Source organism: Lactuca virosa, chromosome 8, assembly GCF_052849685.1.
Source record: "Lactuca virosa cultivar CGN04683 chromosome 8, Lactuca_virosa_CGN04683_v6, whole genome shotgun sequence".
Taxonomy (NCBI): domain Eukaryota; kingdom Viridiplantae; phylum Streptophyta; class Magnoliopsida; order Asterales; family Asteraceae; genus Lactuca; species Lactuca virosa.
Genome location: NC_136433.1, coordinates 98805956 through 98825037, shown reverse-complemented (window position 1 = coordinate 98825037; position 19082 = coordinate 98805956). Strand labels below are relative to the sequence as shown.

The 19082-nt window shown below is 37.6% G+C and overlaps 1 protein-coding gene across 1 annotated transcript; it reads right to left on the bottom strand.

Moving 5' to 3' along the window:
• Window positions 1-18215: 18215 nt before the first annotated feature.
• Window positions 18216-18682, bottom strand: LOC145133544 (ethylene-responsive transcription factor ERF098-like). Its single transcript, XM_079068480.1, has one exon. It carries the CDS (start codon window positions 18655-18657, stop codon window positions 18235-18237), a length of 423 nt encoding a protein of 140 aa, XP_078924606.1. The 5' UTR covers window positions 18658-18682; the 3' UTR covers window positions 18216-18234.
• Between the last annotated feature and the right edge of the window lie 400 nt (window positions 18683-19082).

The window sequence follows — 19082 nt, the reverse complement described above, 5'->3', positions numbered from 1 at the left end:
TTTTACATATAGTATAAGGTGTATTTTAAAACATTTTAAAATAGCAAGGGTTTAATCATTTAATAAATTAAACTTTTAATTTAATTAAATTTAAACCTTTTTATGGATTTATTAATTATCTTTTAATTAATCACTTAATTAATTAATAACAAGATCCATAAGGATGTATTTTAGACTTTTAAAATACTAGGGTTTTTTAAATTCTCAAATTTTGAAATTAAACAATTTAATTTAAATTTAAAAATTAAAAACAAATGATTTAATAATTATCATAATAATTAAACATTTAATTAATTTATTAAACCAATTGAGGATTATCCAATTAAATTAATCAAGATAATTTAACCTAATCATCTCCCTACTAAATTTCGAAAATCATGGAAGGATAAAACAAATCTTATAATTATCCTATTAATCATATAAGGAGATAATTACCAAAAATAAGAAATCCCTACCATAAAGCCTAATTTTCGAAAATTGGCAAATCTTGGGGAGAAAGGCAAGGATTTCAAATCCTTGCCATATTTCGAAAATCTAGAGATTTTAGGAAACCCTAAATTCAAAACTTATAGAACAAGGGAAAGGGTTACAACCCTTTTCAAAATTTCGAAAACCCTTAAGTCCAAAAGGGTTTAATTACCATAAACCCTAATTGATCAAATTTAAACAATTGCAATAAAATTCAATAGAAAACAAGCCAATGCTCTGATACCTGTAACGCCCGAATCATCAGGTTTTTTCTTATGCAGCTTATTCAATATATATATATATATATATATATATATATATATATATATATACTTTGTGGAGAGGGTCGTATGTTGGGCGTACATAGTGTACGCATGGCGTACACTTGGTGAGGCGCAAAGCGGGAAAGTCCCTGCGTACGCTGGGCGTATGTCACACCCCCGAACCAGACAGCGGAAACGTCCGAGGGCTCGCGTGACTTAAATTGAATATCATCACAATGATTATACATGAAACACAACATAAACTTCACCATGCATTAATACATATCGATTGACATTGTTAAAATCCAGTACATTGTTTAAATATTACATATCTATAGCATCAATTGTTTGAGAGTTTTCAAAACATAACATCCTAACATACTTGATATTACCCTTCCGCTTACCTGTTACCTGAGAATACAAGTTATTTTGAAAACGTCAACATATGGAATGTTGGTGAGTTCATAAGCAGGGTTGTGATAAAAATGATTTGTGTAGTTTATAAAACCCAGAAAATCCGATATATTCTGAAAAGACAATTGTTTACCAAAGTGTGAAGATCCATAAGTTGGTGCATGAATGATTTCAAAACGTGTATAAATGGGAAGTTTTGCATTATAGTTATTGAAAATACAAGCGAGTGGTGTTGATTTCCTCGAAAAACCCGATGTTTTCCGATAACATAATATCATTATTTCAAATTGTTATATCGCCACAACGAGTGATTTTGATTACTCTTCCTTGATTACTCGGATGGTATTGGATTTATTTAATTACGTGAGTCGTTATAACCATGCATAATAATGACTAGTTCGTCTGTCTTGGCATCCTAATAAACGCCAGAATTGATCTTAAGATTTTGTCACCCTAGACTGGCCGAGTCTAACTGTAGCGAACAGCTGAGGTGTGGGGGAATCACCCCTATATAGATTTATACACAAACTCTCGCTCTCCTTCCAGGAGACTTTGATTATAACTACAGACTATGAACGACACTTAGAGGTGTCGCCTGTTATTACTCACTTAATCCAAACAACATTGATTACTATTGATTAACGACCTGAATTTGTTTACTTTGATTTCAAATAAGCCTAACAAACGAGGAGAAGAGGAATACAAAGTCCTGCTAATTACGTGAGTTATTTTAGGCTGTTGGTTATACGAAGGGCGCGTTGGCCTATTTCATATTTGATTTAATTTGGACCTTACTAGCAATACTAATGGGCCACCAAGGCCCAATAGCACATATATGCCATTGAGGGTCCCTTAAACATGTAACTGGGTCACAGGAGGCCCAATAGACATGTGTTATTATTGTTGGGCCCAAAAGTCATGTCAATGGGTCACGAAGGCCCAATAAGCATGCTTAAGATCTTTCAAGCCCAACTATTTGAATATTTACTTGTTTTATGTATAGTATAATGGTCAGAAGTTTGATTGAACAATTGTTAAATTCTCAACGGCACGAAACTTGTCGGTTGTTTTTAACGATATTTGAAAATATATGTATATTCTTCATTATATTTTCATAAGTTGTAATTTGATATTCTTTTGACCCAAATATCTTAAAACCAAAATAATTGACTCAAAATATTGATTTGACCCATTCAGCCCTTTTTTTTTATAAAAATGACAATTTTAGTCCCTTACATAAAGAAAAAGACATTTTTGGCCCTTAACTCATTTTCTTGACATTTTTGGCCCATAAACTTGTTTAATTAAATGTTTTTAGCTCAAAATTTACTCTTTGACAGTTTCAGCCCTTCCAGCAAAGAGTCTTTCGATTAAAGTCCAACTTTTTCGCAACTTTTACAATTTTGGCCCAAATTCCAAAAACTTTACATTTTTGATCCTTTTTGGAAAAGAAAAACATTTTAACCCTTGAAATAGTTTTGTTTACCCCTTTTACCCCCTGTTTTGAGAATTGTACCATTTCAGCCCCTTAAAAATCGTATTTTTGCAATTTTTGGGCCTATGGGCCGAAAAGCCCAAGATTTAGCCCATTAAGCTACAATTTACATTTCTAGTCCTTTAAAGAGTATAATATTCATAACAACATTTGTTTTTACTGTTTTGACTCTTTTAATCCTTAAGAAAACCGTAAATGACAAATTTCAACTCAACTTTTATTTATTTGACAAATTTAGCCCAAAAATGAGTTTTATGTTGCATTTTGTTTATTATGACTTAAGCTAGAAACTTTTCTTGACTTGTTCAATAAAAAGTATATTAGATCATGTTTGTTTCCTCTTTTGTGCCATAGATCTCGAGTTTTCTTCCCTTTTTGTTACATATTTACCATATAAACACATAAAATCACACATACATACATGAAATCATACATAACATACACATACACATAGATCTACACATTTTACTTGTATTCTCCCCCATAAAACTTGTGAAAACCGAAAATAGAGGGGGTATGAACTCACCTTTGCTTGTTGTTTTTGATTTGAAGAAGAAAGGGAAGAGTTTGATGCTATTTTTCGGCCCTAGCAAGCTTTCTTGGGTTGATTTCGAAGTTAAGAAGCTTCTAATGTGTAGATCACAAAAATGGTGAGAGTTAGGAGGAAGTTTTGATGAAATAAAGAGACTAGGTTATGGATCTAAACAATAACTTACCAATGATGATGATTATTGTCGAATAATCTCCTTGAAGAGCTTCTAAATCTCAAAAATTTGGAAGGAGAAGTGAAAGTGTTATTGAGAGGATTTGGAAAGAGTTGGAATGAATTTTGTGTGTGTGTGTGTGTCTCCTCTCGGCCGAAAATAAGAAGAGAGGGAGAGAAAGAGAAGATAGAGAGGTGATAGGATGGTGCATGGAGACATGTGAGGTTTTGCATGGAAGACCAAAATGTAATAAGGAGGTGGCTAACCCTCCTTATTCCACTAGTTTCTATTTTTTCCCCTTGGGCCGAGAAAGAGAGAAGAGAAAGAAGATTTTTGGGCCTTTTGTGCTTAAGTCCATAATATGGGCCCAATTGGATGGTTTTTGGCCCATTGGCCCTTTTAGAGTAATTCACGGCCCAATATTCATCAAAGTATGAGTTTTATGGCCCATTAGGGCTAACTAGATTTGTTATGGCCCAATAAGGCCCATTAAAGATAAACTAGTCCATTTTAGGCTTATGAGGCCCAAAATGTTAAGTTTCATGCTAATGGGTCCAATTAGAGCCCCTATAAGAGTTCTAAGCCCAAAATAGTCAAATTGGAAGCTTATTGGTCCATTAGGCCCAATAAGAAAATCCTAGTCCAAAATGGACTTGAACCGGGATTTTTAGGGTTTCCAACCTTTTGTTGACTACTTGAATGTTTGTATAGAGTATTTGATGGAATTTTGTGGTCATTGAATAAGCACCATACATGTTCTCCAAGCTTTAACTATAATGTTATCTTTGTTAAGGGTTCTACAAGGTATCAGAATTCCTGGTTGTGACAGCGTAGTTTGGCCAGAAGCAAACCCTAAATTTTAGGGTTTGCACCCTATTTAAAGAACTTATGTCCCTCCTAACCCTCATTCTCTCACCCTCCACTTCCCTTAGAGTGCTAGAACTGAACCCTAAACCTCTTGCATGCATTTTGAGCTTACCATGTGCTTTTTTGGTGTTATTTGGTGGTTTTAAAGAAGAAGATGTTTGGAGAAGAAGCAAGGACGTGAAGAGAGCTTGTAGATCCAGAAGTTTGGCATCATTTCTGACCTATTTGAGTTATAAAGCTTAAACCTTGGCCATTGCATGCTTAGATCTAGTTTTGGGGTGATTTATGTTATATTTTGGTCCCATAGTTGAGGTTCTTTGAGTTAAAGGAGTTTCATTGCATATGAGCTATCCTTTTAGGATCTTGGAAGTGTTAGGAGCCATAAAAATCGGACTTTGATGGTTTAGCCTCAACCATGAAAGTGCTAGATATCATCTAAGTGTGTTTATGGACATAATTTATGTCTTAATCCCATCCATGCATGCAAAAGCATAAAGTTTATAACTTTATGACTTAGGACGTTTTTAGGGACCTGGATCTATGTTCTGGACGTTAGGGCTTAATGGATTAAGTCACAAGAAGGTCCTTGGGGTGATTGGCCAGTATGCTGGGCGTACTCCTTGGTACGTTGCGCGTACTGGGTCAACCACCCGAATCCGGTCAAGACCAGCGTACATTGGGCGTACATGCAGAGTACGCCGCGCGTACACATGCAGTGGGTAAAAGTGATTTTGGGCTCTTGATTTGATGGGCCTCAAGCCCACCAGTGGATGAAGGCCTGTGGTCCTAGGGTTATGAATGAATGGTATTTGGGCCTTATAAATTATTTGATTAGGCTTGGACACCTTGGGTTGTTTTGAAATTGGGTCTTGGGAGCTTGGAGTCATAATGTAATAACTAATTAGAAGTTTATGTTGTGCAATAGGGGGAGGAGTTCACGAGTCATTCGCTGAGTACGATTTGACACCCACAGTTTGAGGTGAGTCTCCTTTCGTAGAATCCGTGGGTCGAAGGCACCAAGGCCAACCGACTAGTTATGATATGGATTGATGATTGTATTTGTGATAATTATCGGTTGTGCATGTATTATTTGATGATTATATGAATTATATGTGATATTATATAGTAGTGATAGGTGTTAAATAGACCTGGTATCCGGTTGAAGTAGACCGAAGGGGCAGGTCGAGCACCCAGATATGTTCGGCAGTATCCGTTTGAAATAGACCGAAGGGGTAGGCCAGCACCCGAATATGCTCGACAATATGTTTATTTTGTATTTGGTATGGTGGGGGGACTCACTAAGCTTTACGCTTACAGTTTCAGTTTGTGTTTCAGGTACTTCTATCTCGAAGGGAAAATGGTCGGCATGATCGCATCGCATCACACTATGATTTTTCGCAGTAGAGATTTTGAGACTTATGCTCTGATAATACTTTTCTATGTCTTGTTTTTTTAAAATACTATGATTACCATATGTTCACATTGCTTTTGAAACTGATGATGTTTTGGGATATGGATTTAGTAACTTTGAAAATAAAAATTTTGGGTCGTATTTATGGTATGTTACAATTTGGTATTATAGCCTTGGTTTGAGGGATTCGGGCACACTCTCGGGTGTGTCTGAACTCAAATCGAGGGTTTGATGGTTTTTTTAATATAAGAAAACTATTTTTCTCACTAAGGGTTTTAATAAAGGACAAGGAGTGTGATGCATGCAATCGGTCGAGCTCAAGTAAGTTTTCCCCAAGATACCCATACATGTTATCTGTTATGTTTTGGTTTATGAATATGTGAATTGCATACTAGTTAGGGCTAGGGATCTGCATGATAGAATGCTAGGAGAGATGCCTTAAATGCCTGCTATATGAGCTTGTAGACTTGCATGTTAGTGCTAATCCTTCAGTGATCGGATGGCCTGATTAGGGTATGTCTGTTTCTTGTTACCCGAAGCCCGAATGCTGCTTGCTTTGTGCTTCTAGGAGTTCTAACTAACTTCGGTTAACTAGTAAGCGAATACGCCAAGTTACATGTTATGCGAACCAAATAATTTTAGAAGGTTAGGTTTGGCTTTACTACGCATATCTTTTTTGAGTCCAACCGTTGTAGGGCAAGACCTCTCATTCGAAGAATTATCTGGTTTTAGTAATATACAACAGTATTCGTGAACTAGTTAGAGGGAGTTCGTGGAAGTTCTTTCGGCAGCTGAGGGCAGTGAGTGGTGAGAGTTGTATCCTAGAGAATGTCTAGGAAAAGATTAGTTCCATGAGCCTTAATTGATGTTAATTGTATGTTTGGATAAAAGGTGACCTGGAAGATTCAAAGCAATCCTCGAGGAAAGTACGGATAGATGTGGAAGGTAGTATGGGCCCGTACTACTGAAAGCAGAGGATCCGTACTCGATTCGGGGAGAGCCGCGAGGAAACCAGGGGGAAGCTTGTAGAATGTGAAATTTCGTAATTTGTATGCATGATCCTGATAGGTTTATGATTTGTTTCAGAATTGTGATGACGCGTCTGGGAGCAGGAGGTTCCGGATCTGGGTATGGTTCGGGTTCGGGTTCCAAGCCGATTGATGATGGTATGTGAGAGTTCATTGCATCCGAGATTACTAGAGGCATCCTTGATGCGACCCCAGTGATTTTCGGGTCGATCAAGGAGGGCATTATCGAGCTGATGGAGGATCGCCTTAGGGCCTTCAGGAGTTATATGGCACCTAGCCAGTCTAGGCGGTGGATAGCAGACATCAAGTCTTCTCAGATGACCAGCTTCTACCAAGAGGGGTCGAAGGTAAGGTTTGTTGCGGGTTGTTTGAGGGAGCGGGCTAGGGACTGGTGGGAGGAGGTTGGTTATGATTTGGTAGGTCTGGCCATTCAGTCCATGACCTAGCCGGATTTTGTGACCAGGTTCCGAGCAAAGTTCGCACCAACAGTGGAGATAAAACAACTGGCCAGGGAGTTTCTGAACATGAGACAGACGACAGAGACTATGGCGGAGATTACCACCAAATTCAGGGAGAGGGACTTGTTGGTGCCCCGTTATGCAGCTGATGAGGAGATGAGGAAAACCCGATATCATGACATGTTGAGAGCAGACATCAGGGAGTTTGTTAGTTATTCGGCGTGCCCGACTCTGGATGATATGATTGCCAGGGCACTAGAGCGAGAGATTGATATGGAGCACATTGGGAAGAGGAAGGCAGAGCCTGGACAGATGGTTAGGGTTTCAACGAAGAAACCCAAGGGATTCGACTCGAGGTCGAAGCGCCAGTAGGGCCGGAGCCGCTGTGGAAAATGCGACAGGTCACATGAGGGAGTTTGTAGAGCGGGGGGCTCAGGCTGCTACAAGTGCGGCAAGACTGGAAACTTTAGCAAGGATTGTACTGCCCCTACTCCTACCATTCAAACATCACACTTGATTTGCTTTCATTGCAATCAGAGGGGCCGCAAGAAGGCCCACTGACCGAGTCTAGCATTGGGAACACCAGTGATGCCGCCAACTCCAGCGACCCTACAGATCACAGATGGCTGTCAGGGCAAGGCGGATGCTCCAGTGGTGAGGAGCCGGGCCTTTCAGTTGACCGCCGAGGAGGCACGGGCTACACCAAATGTGGTGACGAGTATGTTTCTTTCCCTTAACTCTTACTTTATATTGATTTCAATGCTTATATTTTATGTGTTTTGTTATAGGATCGTTCCTTATGAACAATATTCCTGTTTTGGTGTTGTTCGACTCGAGGGCCACCCGATATTTCGTATCTCTTGCGCTCAACAAGAAGTTTATCGGATCTCCGAGCATGTTATACTACCCGTTAGAGGTTGATATTGCAGATGAGCGGTCCGTCCGAGCATCGAGGATTCATCGAGATTGTGTTTTGAGGATGTGCGGCGTGTGTTACTCTATTGACTTGGTTCCCATTCCTCTGCGCGGGAACAAGGTCATAGTAGGGATAGAATGGTTGAGCTCCAATGGGGCATTGATTGATTGTGAGCACCAGCTAGTGCATGTGTGGACCCCAAGTAGGGGAGAGTTGGTGGTTCAGGGAGAGGGAGCTCAGTGTGACCCCATTTTATGTTCAGCCGCTAGGGCCAGGCGCTATCTCCATCAGGGTTCCTCTAGGTTTTTTGCTTACGTTATGGATACTCGGGAGCAGGATAGGGCGACGGTTGATAAGGTTCCAGTTATTCGAGAGTATCCGGACGTGTTTCCGGATGATTTACCCGGAGTGCCTCCGGAGAGGCAGGTGGAGTTCCGAATCGATCTGGTTCCAGGTGTAGCTCCAATAGCTAAGGCACCATATCGATTAGCTCCACCAAAGATGCATGAGTTGTCTACACAACTGCAGGAGCTGTTAGACAATGGATTTATCCGGCCGAGTAGTTCACCTTGGGGTGCACCGATCCTGTTTGTGAAGAAGAAGGATGGGTCGCACCAAATGTGTATTGACTACTGGGAGTTGAACATGCTAACGGTGAAGAACCATTATCCACTCTCGAGGATCGATGATTTATTTGACCAGCTTCAGGGTGCGTCTTGGTTTTCCAAGATTGATCTGCACTCCGGATATCACCAGATGAGGGTCAGAGAGGATGATGTGCAGAAGACAGCCTTTCAGAATCGTTATGGTCATTACGAGTTCGTGGTGATGCCTTTTGGGCTCACCAATGCTCCAATCGTGTTCATGGACCTCATTAACCGCATGTGCAGGCCGATGCTGGATCGGTCTGTGATAGTATTTATTAATGATATCCTGGTCTATTCCAAGACCCAGGATCAACACGAGGAGCACTTGCGAGAGGTGTTGGATATCCTGAGGAGGGAGATGCTTTATGCGAAGTTCTCCAAGTGCGAGTTTTGGTTGCACGAGGTGTAGTTTCTGGGCACCTTGTCAACCAGAATGGTATTCTGGTCGATCCGGCCAAGGTGGAGGCCGTGATGAGGTTGGAGGTTTCGAGGTCTCCATTCAAGATTCGGAGCTTCCTTGGGTTAGCTGGATACTACCGGAGATTTATTTAGGATTTCTTCAAGATAGCGGTACCCCTGACCCGATTGACGAAGAAGACTGCCATTTTCCGTTGGGGGGCCTGAGCAGCAGGCAACATTTGAGATTTTGAGGCAGAAGTTGTGCGAGGCACCGATTTTGATCCTGCCAGAGGGTGTCGAGGATTTTGTAGTTTATTATGACACGTCTATCTCAGGTTTAGGCGCGGTCTTGATGAAAAGGGGGCATGTCATCGCCTACGTCTCGAGGCAGTTGAAGCCTCACGAGGCGAACTACCCGAAACACGATTTAGAGTTGAGGGCAGTGGTTTTTGCCCTTAATATTTGGCGAAATTACCTCTATGGGGTCCGTTGTACTATTTACACAGATCACAAGAGTCTGAGGTACTTGATGGATCAGCCAAATCTAAACATGAGGCAACGTCGGTGGTTGGATGTGGTGAAGGATTACGATTGCGAGATCCTTTACCACCCAGGGAAGGCCAATGTAGTGGACGATGCTCTTCGCCGCAAGGCAGTCATGGCCCCGATCATGGATATTTTTCTGAGGATGACAGTGGTGACTCTGCTTCCGGAGCGGATTCGGGAGGCACAGTTGGAGGCCATGAAAGAGGAGCACCGGAAGAGTGAGCACATCGTGGGTCATATTGCCTCCTTCAATTATGATAGTCGAGGTTTATTGACACTACACCGGAGAGTGTGGGTCCCATACTCAGGCGGCGTACACCAGATCCTGATGGAGGAGGCGCACAAATCCATATTTTCCATCCATCCCGTGGCGACGAAGATGTATAGAGTTCTTCGCCTTATTATTGGTGGCCCTACATGAAGCGAGATATAGCCTGGTATGTAGAGAGGTGCTTGACCTGCAGTAAGGTCAATTCAGAGCACCAGAGGCCTCACAGCAAGATGCAACCGTTACACATCCCAATGTAAAAATGGGAGGAGATTACCATGGACTTCATTACGAAGTTGCCACGGAAGGCGCGCGGAGTCGATGCGATATGGGTCATCGTGGATCGATTGACCAAGAGCGCTTATTTCATTCCAATCCATGAGAATATCTCTGCCGAGAAGTTGGCAGATATCTACATCAGGGAGGTCGTGGCTCGACACTGGGTGTCGGTTTTTGTGATTTCCGACAGAGACGTGCGGTTCACTTCCAGATTTTGGAAAAAATTCCATGGCGATATGGGTACTCGTCTGCATTTCAGCACGGCCTTCCACCCGCATATGGATGGTCAGAGCGAGCGGACCACGCCAACATCTCCCATTGGCATTGGAGGATATGCTGCGGGCGTGTGTTCTGGATTTCGGTGGTAGCTAGGATACATATCTCCCATTGGCAGAGTTTTCTTATAACAATAGCTACCACGCCAACATCGACCGTCCTCCCTTTGAGATGCTTTATGGGAGGAAGTGCAAGACCCCGATATGTTGGGGTGAGGTTGGTCAGCGAGTTATAGGGAGTAGCGAGGTGGTGCTCAAGACGACCGAGTTGATCCAGCAGGTCCGGAGCAGACTCCAGATGGCTCAGAGTCGGAATAAGAGCTACGCCGACAGACGCCGATCAGACCTAGAATTCGAGGTCGGGGATATGGTCCTCCTGAAAGTGTCACCTTGGAAAGGTGTCATTCGCTTCAAGAAGCGGGGCAAGTTGGGCCCCAGGTATATCGGACCCTTATGGATTATAGCCTGGGTGGGCAAGGTGGCGTACCGACTAGATCTTCTAGAGGAGCTCAGGCATATCCACAACACTTTTCATGTCTCGCGCCTGTGGAAGTGTTTAGTGGATGATTCTGCGGTGATTCATTTGGAGGACATTTAGGTGAATGACCGCCTGAACTACATTGAGAGGCCAATAGCAATTTTCGACAAATAAAATGAAGGATATTAGGAAGAAAAGGGTCGAGATGGTGAAGGTGCAGTGGCAGCACCGTAAGGGCTCGGAATGGACATGGGAGCTAGAGGACGAGATGAGGGAGCATTACCCAGAGTTATTCCCAGCAGCAGCAGACTTCGAGGACGAAGTCTAAGGTGCTGTTTTTTTTTCGAAGAGAAAATTCATTATGTCTGCGGACCACCTCTGCAATCCTCTGTAGTAGAAGAGGTGGAAAAAATGGCTGCAGCTTATAATAAGAAGCATGTTTGTTTTTTAACATCTGCAGACTGCTGCAGTAAACTGAAATTTAAATAAACTAATTTTATAAACTGAAAATAGTTCTCAACACCAAAATTTTAATAATTGTACTCTTAAAACATTGAAAGGATACTAAAAAAACATGTAAAAAACAAAAATATAAACTTAAAAAAAAACATAAAAAAATATAAAAGAAGCTAACAGTTTTATTCTAGAAAAAAACTACTTTTAAAAAACATAAAAAAAGAAAATAATAAAAAAAATTAAGAAAGTATTGCAAACGATGTCTACAAAATTCGTAAAAAATTATACACGTTAAAAAAGATGCAACTGAAACTGAAAATATTATTAACAGAAACAGTAAAAAAAATTAAAAAAACCAAACTTTTTTTTTTTAAATCAAGTTAAATTTTTTTTGTGGAAACTATAAAGAGAAATTGTATCAAATCCGTAAATAAAAGTTTAAAAAAATCAAAGTTAAAAAAAATAAGTTATACCAAAATTCTAAAAAAAAACTTTTGGAAAAAATGAAAGCTGAAAAGGTTTGCAGAGACAAATCAAGTGTTGCGCTACGCAACACACGCGCATAGGTTTTGTGGTCTGAAACCTTCCAAAAAAACAAACTGCTGCGAGAGGGAAAGTGTTGCGCGTGTGCTGCGCCGCGCAGCAAAAAGTGGTTTGAAGATGTTCTTAAAAAAAACAAGCAACACCTAATTCAAGTGGGGGAGATTTGCAACACCCGAATCGTCAGGTATTTTCTTATGCAGTTTATTCAAAAATATATATATATTTATATATATATATATATATATATATATATATATATATATATATATATATATATATATATATATATATATATATATGTATTTTGTGGAGAGGTCCGTACGCTGGGCGTACATAGTGTACGCACGACGTACACTTGGTGAGGTGCGGATCGGGAAAGTCCCTGCGTACGCAGGGCGTACCCATGCGTACGCTAGGCGTAGTTTGGCCAGAAGCAAACCCTAAATTTTAGGGTTTGCACCATATTTAAAGAACTTATGTCCCTCTTAACCCTCATTTTCTCAGCCTCCATTACCATTAGAGTGCTAAAACCGAACCCTAAACTTCTTGCATGCATTTTGAGCTTACCTTGTGCTTTTTTGGTGGTTTTGAAGAAGAAGATGTTTGGAGAAGAAGCAAGGACGTGAAGAGAGCTTGTAGATCCAGAAGTTTGGCATCATTTCTGACCTATTTGAGTTATAAAGCTTAAACCTTGGCCATTGCATGCTTAGATCTAGTTTTGGGGTGATTTATGTTATATTTTGGTCCCATAGTTGAGGTTCTTTGAGTTAAAGGAGTTTCATTGCATATGAGCTATCCTTTTAGGATCTTGAAAGTGTTAGGAGCCATAAAAATCGGACCTTGATGGTTTAGCCTCAACCATGCAAGTGCTAGATATCATCTAAGTGTGTTTATGGACTTAATTTATGTCTTAATCTCCATCCATGCATGCAAAAGCATAAAGTTTATAACTTTATGGCTTAGGATGTTTTTAGGGACCTAGATCTATGTTTTGGACGTTAGGGCTTAATGGATTAAGTCACAAGAAGGTCCTTGGGGTGACTGGCCAGTACATTGCGCATACAGTTTCAATTTGCGTTTATTTTTGTATGTGGTATGGTGGGGAACTCACTAAGCTTTGCGCTTACAGTTTCAGTTTGTGTTTCAGGTACTTCTAACTCGAAGGGAAAAGGGTCGGCATGATCGCATTGCATCACACTATGATCTTCCGCAGGAGAGATTTTGGGACTTATGCTCTGATAATACTTTTCTATGTCTTGTTTTGTTAAAATACTATGATCACCGTATGTTCACATTGCTTTTGAAACTGATGATGTTTTGGGATATGGATTTAGTAACTTTGAAAATGAAAATTTTGGGTCGTATTTTTGGGATGTTACAATACCACTGATGGTTTTTTAGCATAACAAACACAAACTATGTGTGCATGCAACCCTAATTTCCCGATCTATGTTTTCTATAATTGAACATACAACATTTTAACATCAATGGGAAACCCCAGGATATCTATATAATTTTCGAAATTAACATCTAGGGTTAGTAAACATACCTTTGATTGTTATGTAGTGATACCAATGAAATCCTAGTCTTCTTGAAACCTTGAGAGCAAGCGTCACAAGTGTCACGCCTCTAATGGTTCACACCCAACACTAGCAAGAGGATGAGAGAGGAGAGAGGAGAGGAGGCTTGAGAATCTCGGATATCCCTCTAAGGAATCAAGTGGCCAAAAATGAGAAGGGGTAAGGCCCTTTAAATAGGTGAGGTAGCTTAGAGCCAAAACTAGGGTTTTAGGAGGAAACCCTAATTCCCGTAGCTTAGGGACCAAGCAGCCCAAGAATCCCCATCCAAGAGCCCTTGGACGAAAATTCTAGGGTCTTCCTAGAGATTTTCGTCCAACCTCTTCAAGGGAGGTTCTAGAGCCCATTTCCTCAACTATCAATAAAATGCCAAACAGCCCCTACACTTTTAATTAATTCAATTAATCCCAAAATTAATTCAAATTAATTTCTGATTAACTATTAATTAAATAATATGATTTCTAATTAATATATTATTTTCAAAATATATTAATAAATCAATTATCTCAATTTATTATTCAAATAATAATTTCAAACTCTCTCCAAAAGTCATCCTGTCTAGTTGCTAGTTTTGAGGTCAACCCAAAATGACTGTGCTACTATCAATTCAAGTATATACAAATTATAGTTATGGGTTTAGACACCTAATCCAACACCAACATCATCATCATAACGACACAATTAGCGCTAGACCACCATCATCAATATTTGCCTACAAGGTTTAGTTACATAAGTAGGGAAGATAAACATATGTTCATTTATGAACATATGTGATTTGTTGTCTGTGTAATCCATCATCCATCAGAAATTGTTTTTTTTAATGTGTTTGGAGTGTTTGTTTCTTTTTATTGTAATCAATGCTCATATATGAACATATATTCATTTATGGATTCTCTGTGGCAAAATTTTTTATGTAGAATTTTATTTTCAAATTGTAATTTTTGATTCATAGTTCAATGCTTTACATTCATACGTATTCATTTGTGAACATGTAATGTTCATCCATGAATATATGTTCATCTACAAACATATGTTTACGAGTGAATATAACATTTCAAATTTATGGACATTTACTCATATCTAATCATAAGTACATTTATTCATATCTTATCGTAACATTCATACATGTTTCCTTATGAAAATTAATGAATCTTCATAAATTTTTCAATGTTCATCTATGAACATTAAATCGCGAATGTTTACATGTGAACATTAATTGTAATCATAACTTTTTGATGTTGGATTCTTGAGTTTTTGTTTGATTCGTACAATTATATATATATATATATATATATATATATATATATTAATGATTGATGTTTGAATTTATTATTACTAATTTTGTTTTTTGTTTTTTTTAATTGTTTAAATAAATGCTATAATTTAAGAATATCATTAATAAACTATTACTTCATTTCTAAAATAAAATTGTTATTTTACCATAATACCATTTTGGTCCTAACTTGATCTTATAGTTAAAAATGTAGTACTATGGTTTTATGAATAAACTTGGTTCTATGTTGAACCCACCGTGTGTGTGTATATATATATATATATATATATATATATATATATATATATATATATATATATATATATATATATATATATATATATATATATATATAGACACACACAAAGAAATTCATATGTAAAGATTTACCAGAGAGAACAAAGAAAGAGATCTTGAACTATTTATGTCATGATGATGATGTAAATCAAACTAAAATAGATTTGGCATTCGGGAACTAGGTTGTCAGAGGAAGATCCATATTATTTGAGAAAAATAAGTTTCATAGGTATTAAAGGAAGTTTTACATACCAAAAGCTCTTGTACGATAAGCTTTATACGTAAAATCAACTAAATCAACCTTCTCTACCACTACAATTCGTATACTACTTGAATTATGAGTAGAGTGTGCTTCTGTTGCTGATGGTGATGATGATCAAGTACTTGATTTGAATAGAGTTGAATCATGAGATGTGGGCCTGAAAATAACATTGTGTAAGAAGAATCAGTCTTTGATGTGTGTGTGTCTAGGGAAAGATCAGAGATTCCTCGACAACGTATACATAAACACATACATGCGACCGAGGGAGTAAGGTGGTGCACGAATGAGGAAAAGTGCATCGATTTAGGGTATAGACAACTGCTATCTAGCGATTGATTTGGCGCACTGAGAAAATGACGTCAATTTGGCGGTGGGCGTGAGGGGAAAGTTTGTGTCAAATTTTTTGAGATGAGGGAAATTTATTTTCATCAAGTGCAAACTAATTTTTGTAACAATTTTTTTAAAGAAATATTCTTTATAGTTTAGCTAAAATTGTGTATTTAGTCCTTAATTGTTTTTTCATTTAGACCGTGTGGACGAGAGAGGAAAATAATGACAATGTATGAGGTGCTTTGAATTTATAATAGCATAATAGATATTGAATTTGATTATGTAGCAAAATAGCTACAGAATTTTGGTTCGTAGCAAAATTCTATAGCATAAAAGCTACGGAAGTTTTATTCCGTAATAGAATAGTTACAAAATTTAGTTTTGTAGCATAATAACTATGGATTTCAAATATGTAGCAGAATAGCTATGGAATTTAATTCCGTAGAAAACTTCTGTAGTATAATAGCTACGAGTTTCAATTTTTGTCACAAAAAAAGCTATAAAATTCATTTTCGTAACAAAAATTCGTAGCAAAATAGCTACGGAATATCATTTTGTAGCAAAATGGCTACAAAATTTAGTTCCATAGTAATTTTCGTAGCAAAATAGCTATTTACTTTCATGAAAGTAGTAAATTCAGTAACAAACTATGGATTACGATTCCGTAACAATTTTCCATAACTAGTCTTAAGTTATGCTTTGGAATTTTATTTTGTAGAAAATATTGTAACAAAAAAGCTACAAAAAGGTCGTTCTGTAAAATAGCTACCAAATTTGATTCGGTAGCTATTCATGAGTTTTCTTGTAGTGATGTAATATAAGTTTTTAATAAGCTTTCAATTTATGTTTAATCGTCATAAAATTATATTAAAACGTGTTTGATAAAACTAATTGTTAGACAGAAGTTGTAAATTTATTTGTGTAGTAGTATACCGCAAGCTTGTTGAGAACTTTTAAAAATATAAAATTATATAAAAGCCGATAGTTAAAAGCATTGAAAAAAATAAAAACTCTCAAAAACTTTTAGATTATAACACTTTTGTTTAAAATATAAGTTTTAAGTTGTGTTACCGAATGAAAATGTTTATTTAAAGCCAAATTTTCCTAAGTCTCCTAAAAAGTTTCAAGGCGGAAACGTCGTTTTAAAAGCTGCTACTGCAAAGTTACAAAACATTAAAAATCGTGCATGGAAAATCAATACGTGTTCATACAATTTGCGTTTGATAAGTTTGGTGTCATCACGCCGGATGCGGTAGAGCTTCTTAATAGAGTACAACGGATCATGCATAGCAATGTTATATTTTTGAGATCTATGGATGTAGTTTTCAAAATAATTGATTTTATCATACAAAAAACTTAAGGGCACAGCTTGTTGCACGTTTGTTTTTCTCATTCATTATATTGTGATAAGAGTTAAATCGTATCATATTGTTTTATTTGCAACAAAAAAAAGCTCGTTAATGAAACGTATTGTTAATTTATACAAAAAAAAAGTTAATATAAAATCTCCCATTCATACATACTCGATAGTGGATTCCACTTCCAAAATAACAACCACAAAGTCTCCCATTCATACATACTCGATAGTGGATTCCACTTAATAACAACGACTGAAATAATAACAAAACAATAACAAAAGAAGTAAGAAGTTTAATGGCATTTGAAATAATACCCTATTTTTTAAAAATCGGTTTGAACCGGTCGGTCGAACCGGAACCGAAGAAATGAGTTGTTCAATTAGTACCAGTTTTATGTCTTTTTTTGAAATGGAACAAATCAGCCGGTTTTTACAAAATACCGGTTAAATTGAATAAAAAACACATGAAAATGAATCATTTTGTATAATAAACTTTGGTGATGTTTTTTTCATAGCTATTTTGATTTCTCGGAATAAAAACATATGTAAATGTTATGAAGTTTTTTTTTTATGTTTTTTTATTCATCTAAAACTATATTTTGTTTCGGTATTATACTTATATTTTCTTTTTGATGTACTTACATTAACGTAAGACTTATGATTATGTGTTTATTTTAATGTATTTGGATCAATCTACAATTTGTTTTTAGATTAATGTAAGACTTATGATTATGTGTTTGTTTTAATGTATTTGGATTAATCTACAACTTGTTTTTATATATTCGTTTAATGTTTGAACTTATGGATGTCAAATTCTTGATTTACGTATGTATATATGTGTAGGAAAAAAGGTTAATGGATGAAAATTGTAGAAACCAGTTTATCCGACGGTCGAACCGGTTGAACCGAAAACTGATCACCATACCGGTTCAACTAGAAAACCGGTTTTTAAAACATTGATAATACCACGAACGTCCTGAATATTACATTCCTATCGATGGCGTTTGCTTCAAATTATTAAATTCGTCACAAGAAAAATGTGTCAGTTTACCTTGTCCATGAAACACGACCAACTATCTTGTACCAAAATCGGCATTTTGATTTGAAACATCCTTTCAAAAATTAAAACTACGTCATGATCATATGACTCATAAGAGCCAACGTTCGTTTATCTATTTTTAAGCTACAAATATTCAGCTTCGTTCGTACGTATTACCAAGACTTCACTTGTTTGTTCTGTTGTCATCATAACCAAGAAGATCCTCGAGCAACTTATTATCCAAATACTCGAATTCAAGCACTTCCCTACCTTCCCTACTGCTTGAAGACGACTCCCCTGCCACGGATGTGGTGGTGGTGGTCGAAGTATTATAAGCAGCAGCCGAAAATGTAGGTGGATACTCTGCCGGAAAATTAAGAACCGCCATATGCCCTCTCATTTCAAAGGCGGCCCGATCATAAGCTCTAGCTGCCTCCTCCGCAGTTGCAAATGTACCTAACCAAACCCGTGTACCTTGCCGGTTAGGGTCACGTATCTCCGCAGCAAATTTCCCCCATGGGCGCCTCCTAACTCCTCTGTATTTTACCTCCACTGCCCCTCCTCCACCGTCCTTGGGGTGGTCCTTGGAACCGCCGTCATGATCCATTAACCAATTATCTGTTTTTGTATCGGTGTTTAAGGCGGTGGTGATTAAACGTGAATAATTTAAACGAATATATAGGTAAAAAGTGGTCAAGAAATCAAAAGGTGATAGAGGCGGAAATACGAGAAGAATTAGAAAGTTCTGAAAGTTGGTTTGAATCAGAAACGTGAGTCAATCCAAATTCTAATTTGACTTCTTGATGGCATTTTGAATTTGTGGACTACATGTTTACATGCATGCAATATATATATATATATATATATATATATATATATATATATATATATATATATATATATATATATATATATATATATATATATATAAAGGTTAAGGTTCATTTGAGACCATGTTAATTTTGTGAGACTGTGAGACGTAATGTAAAAATAATTTTAAAATGCAAAATAAAAAGAAAAATCCGAAAATTC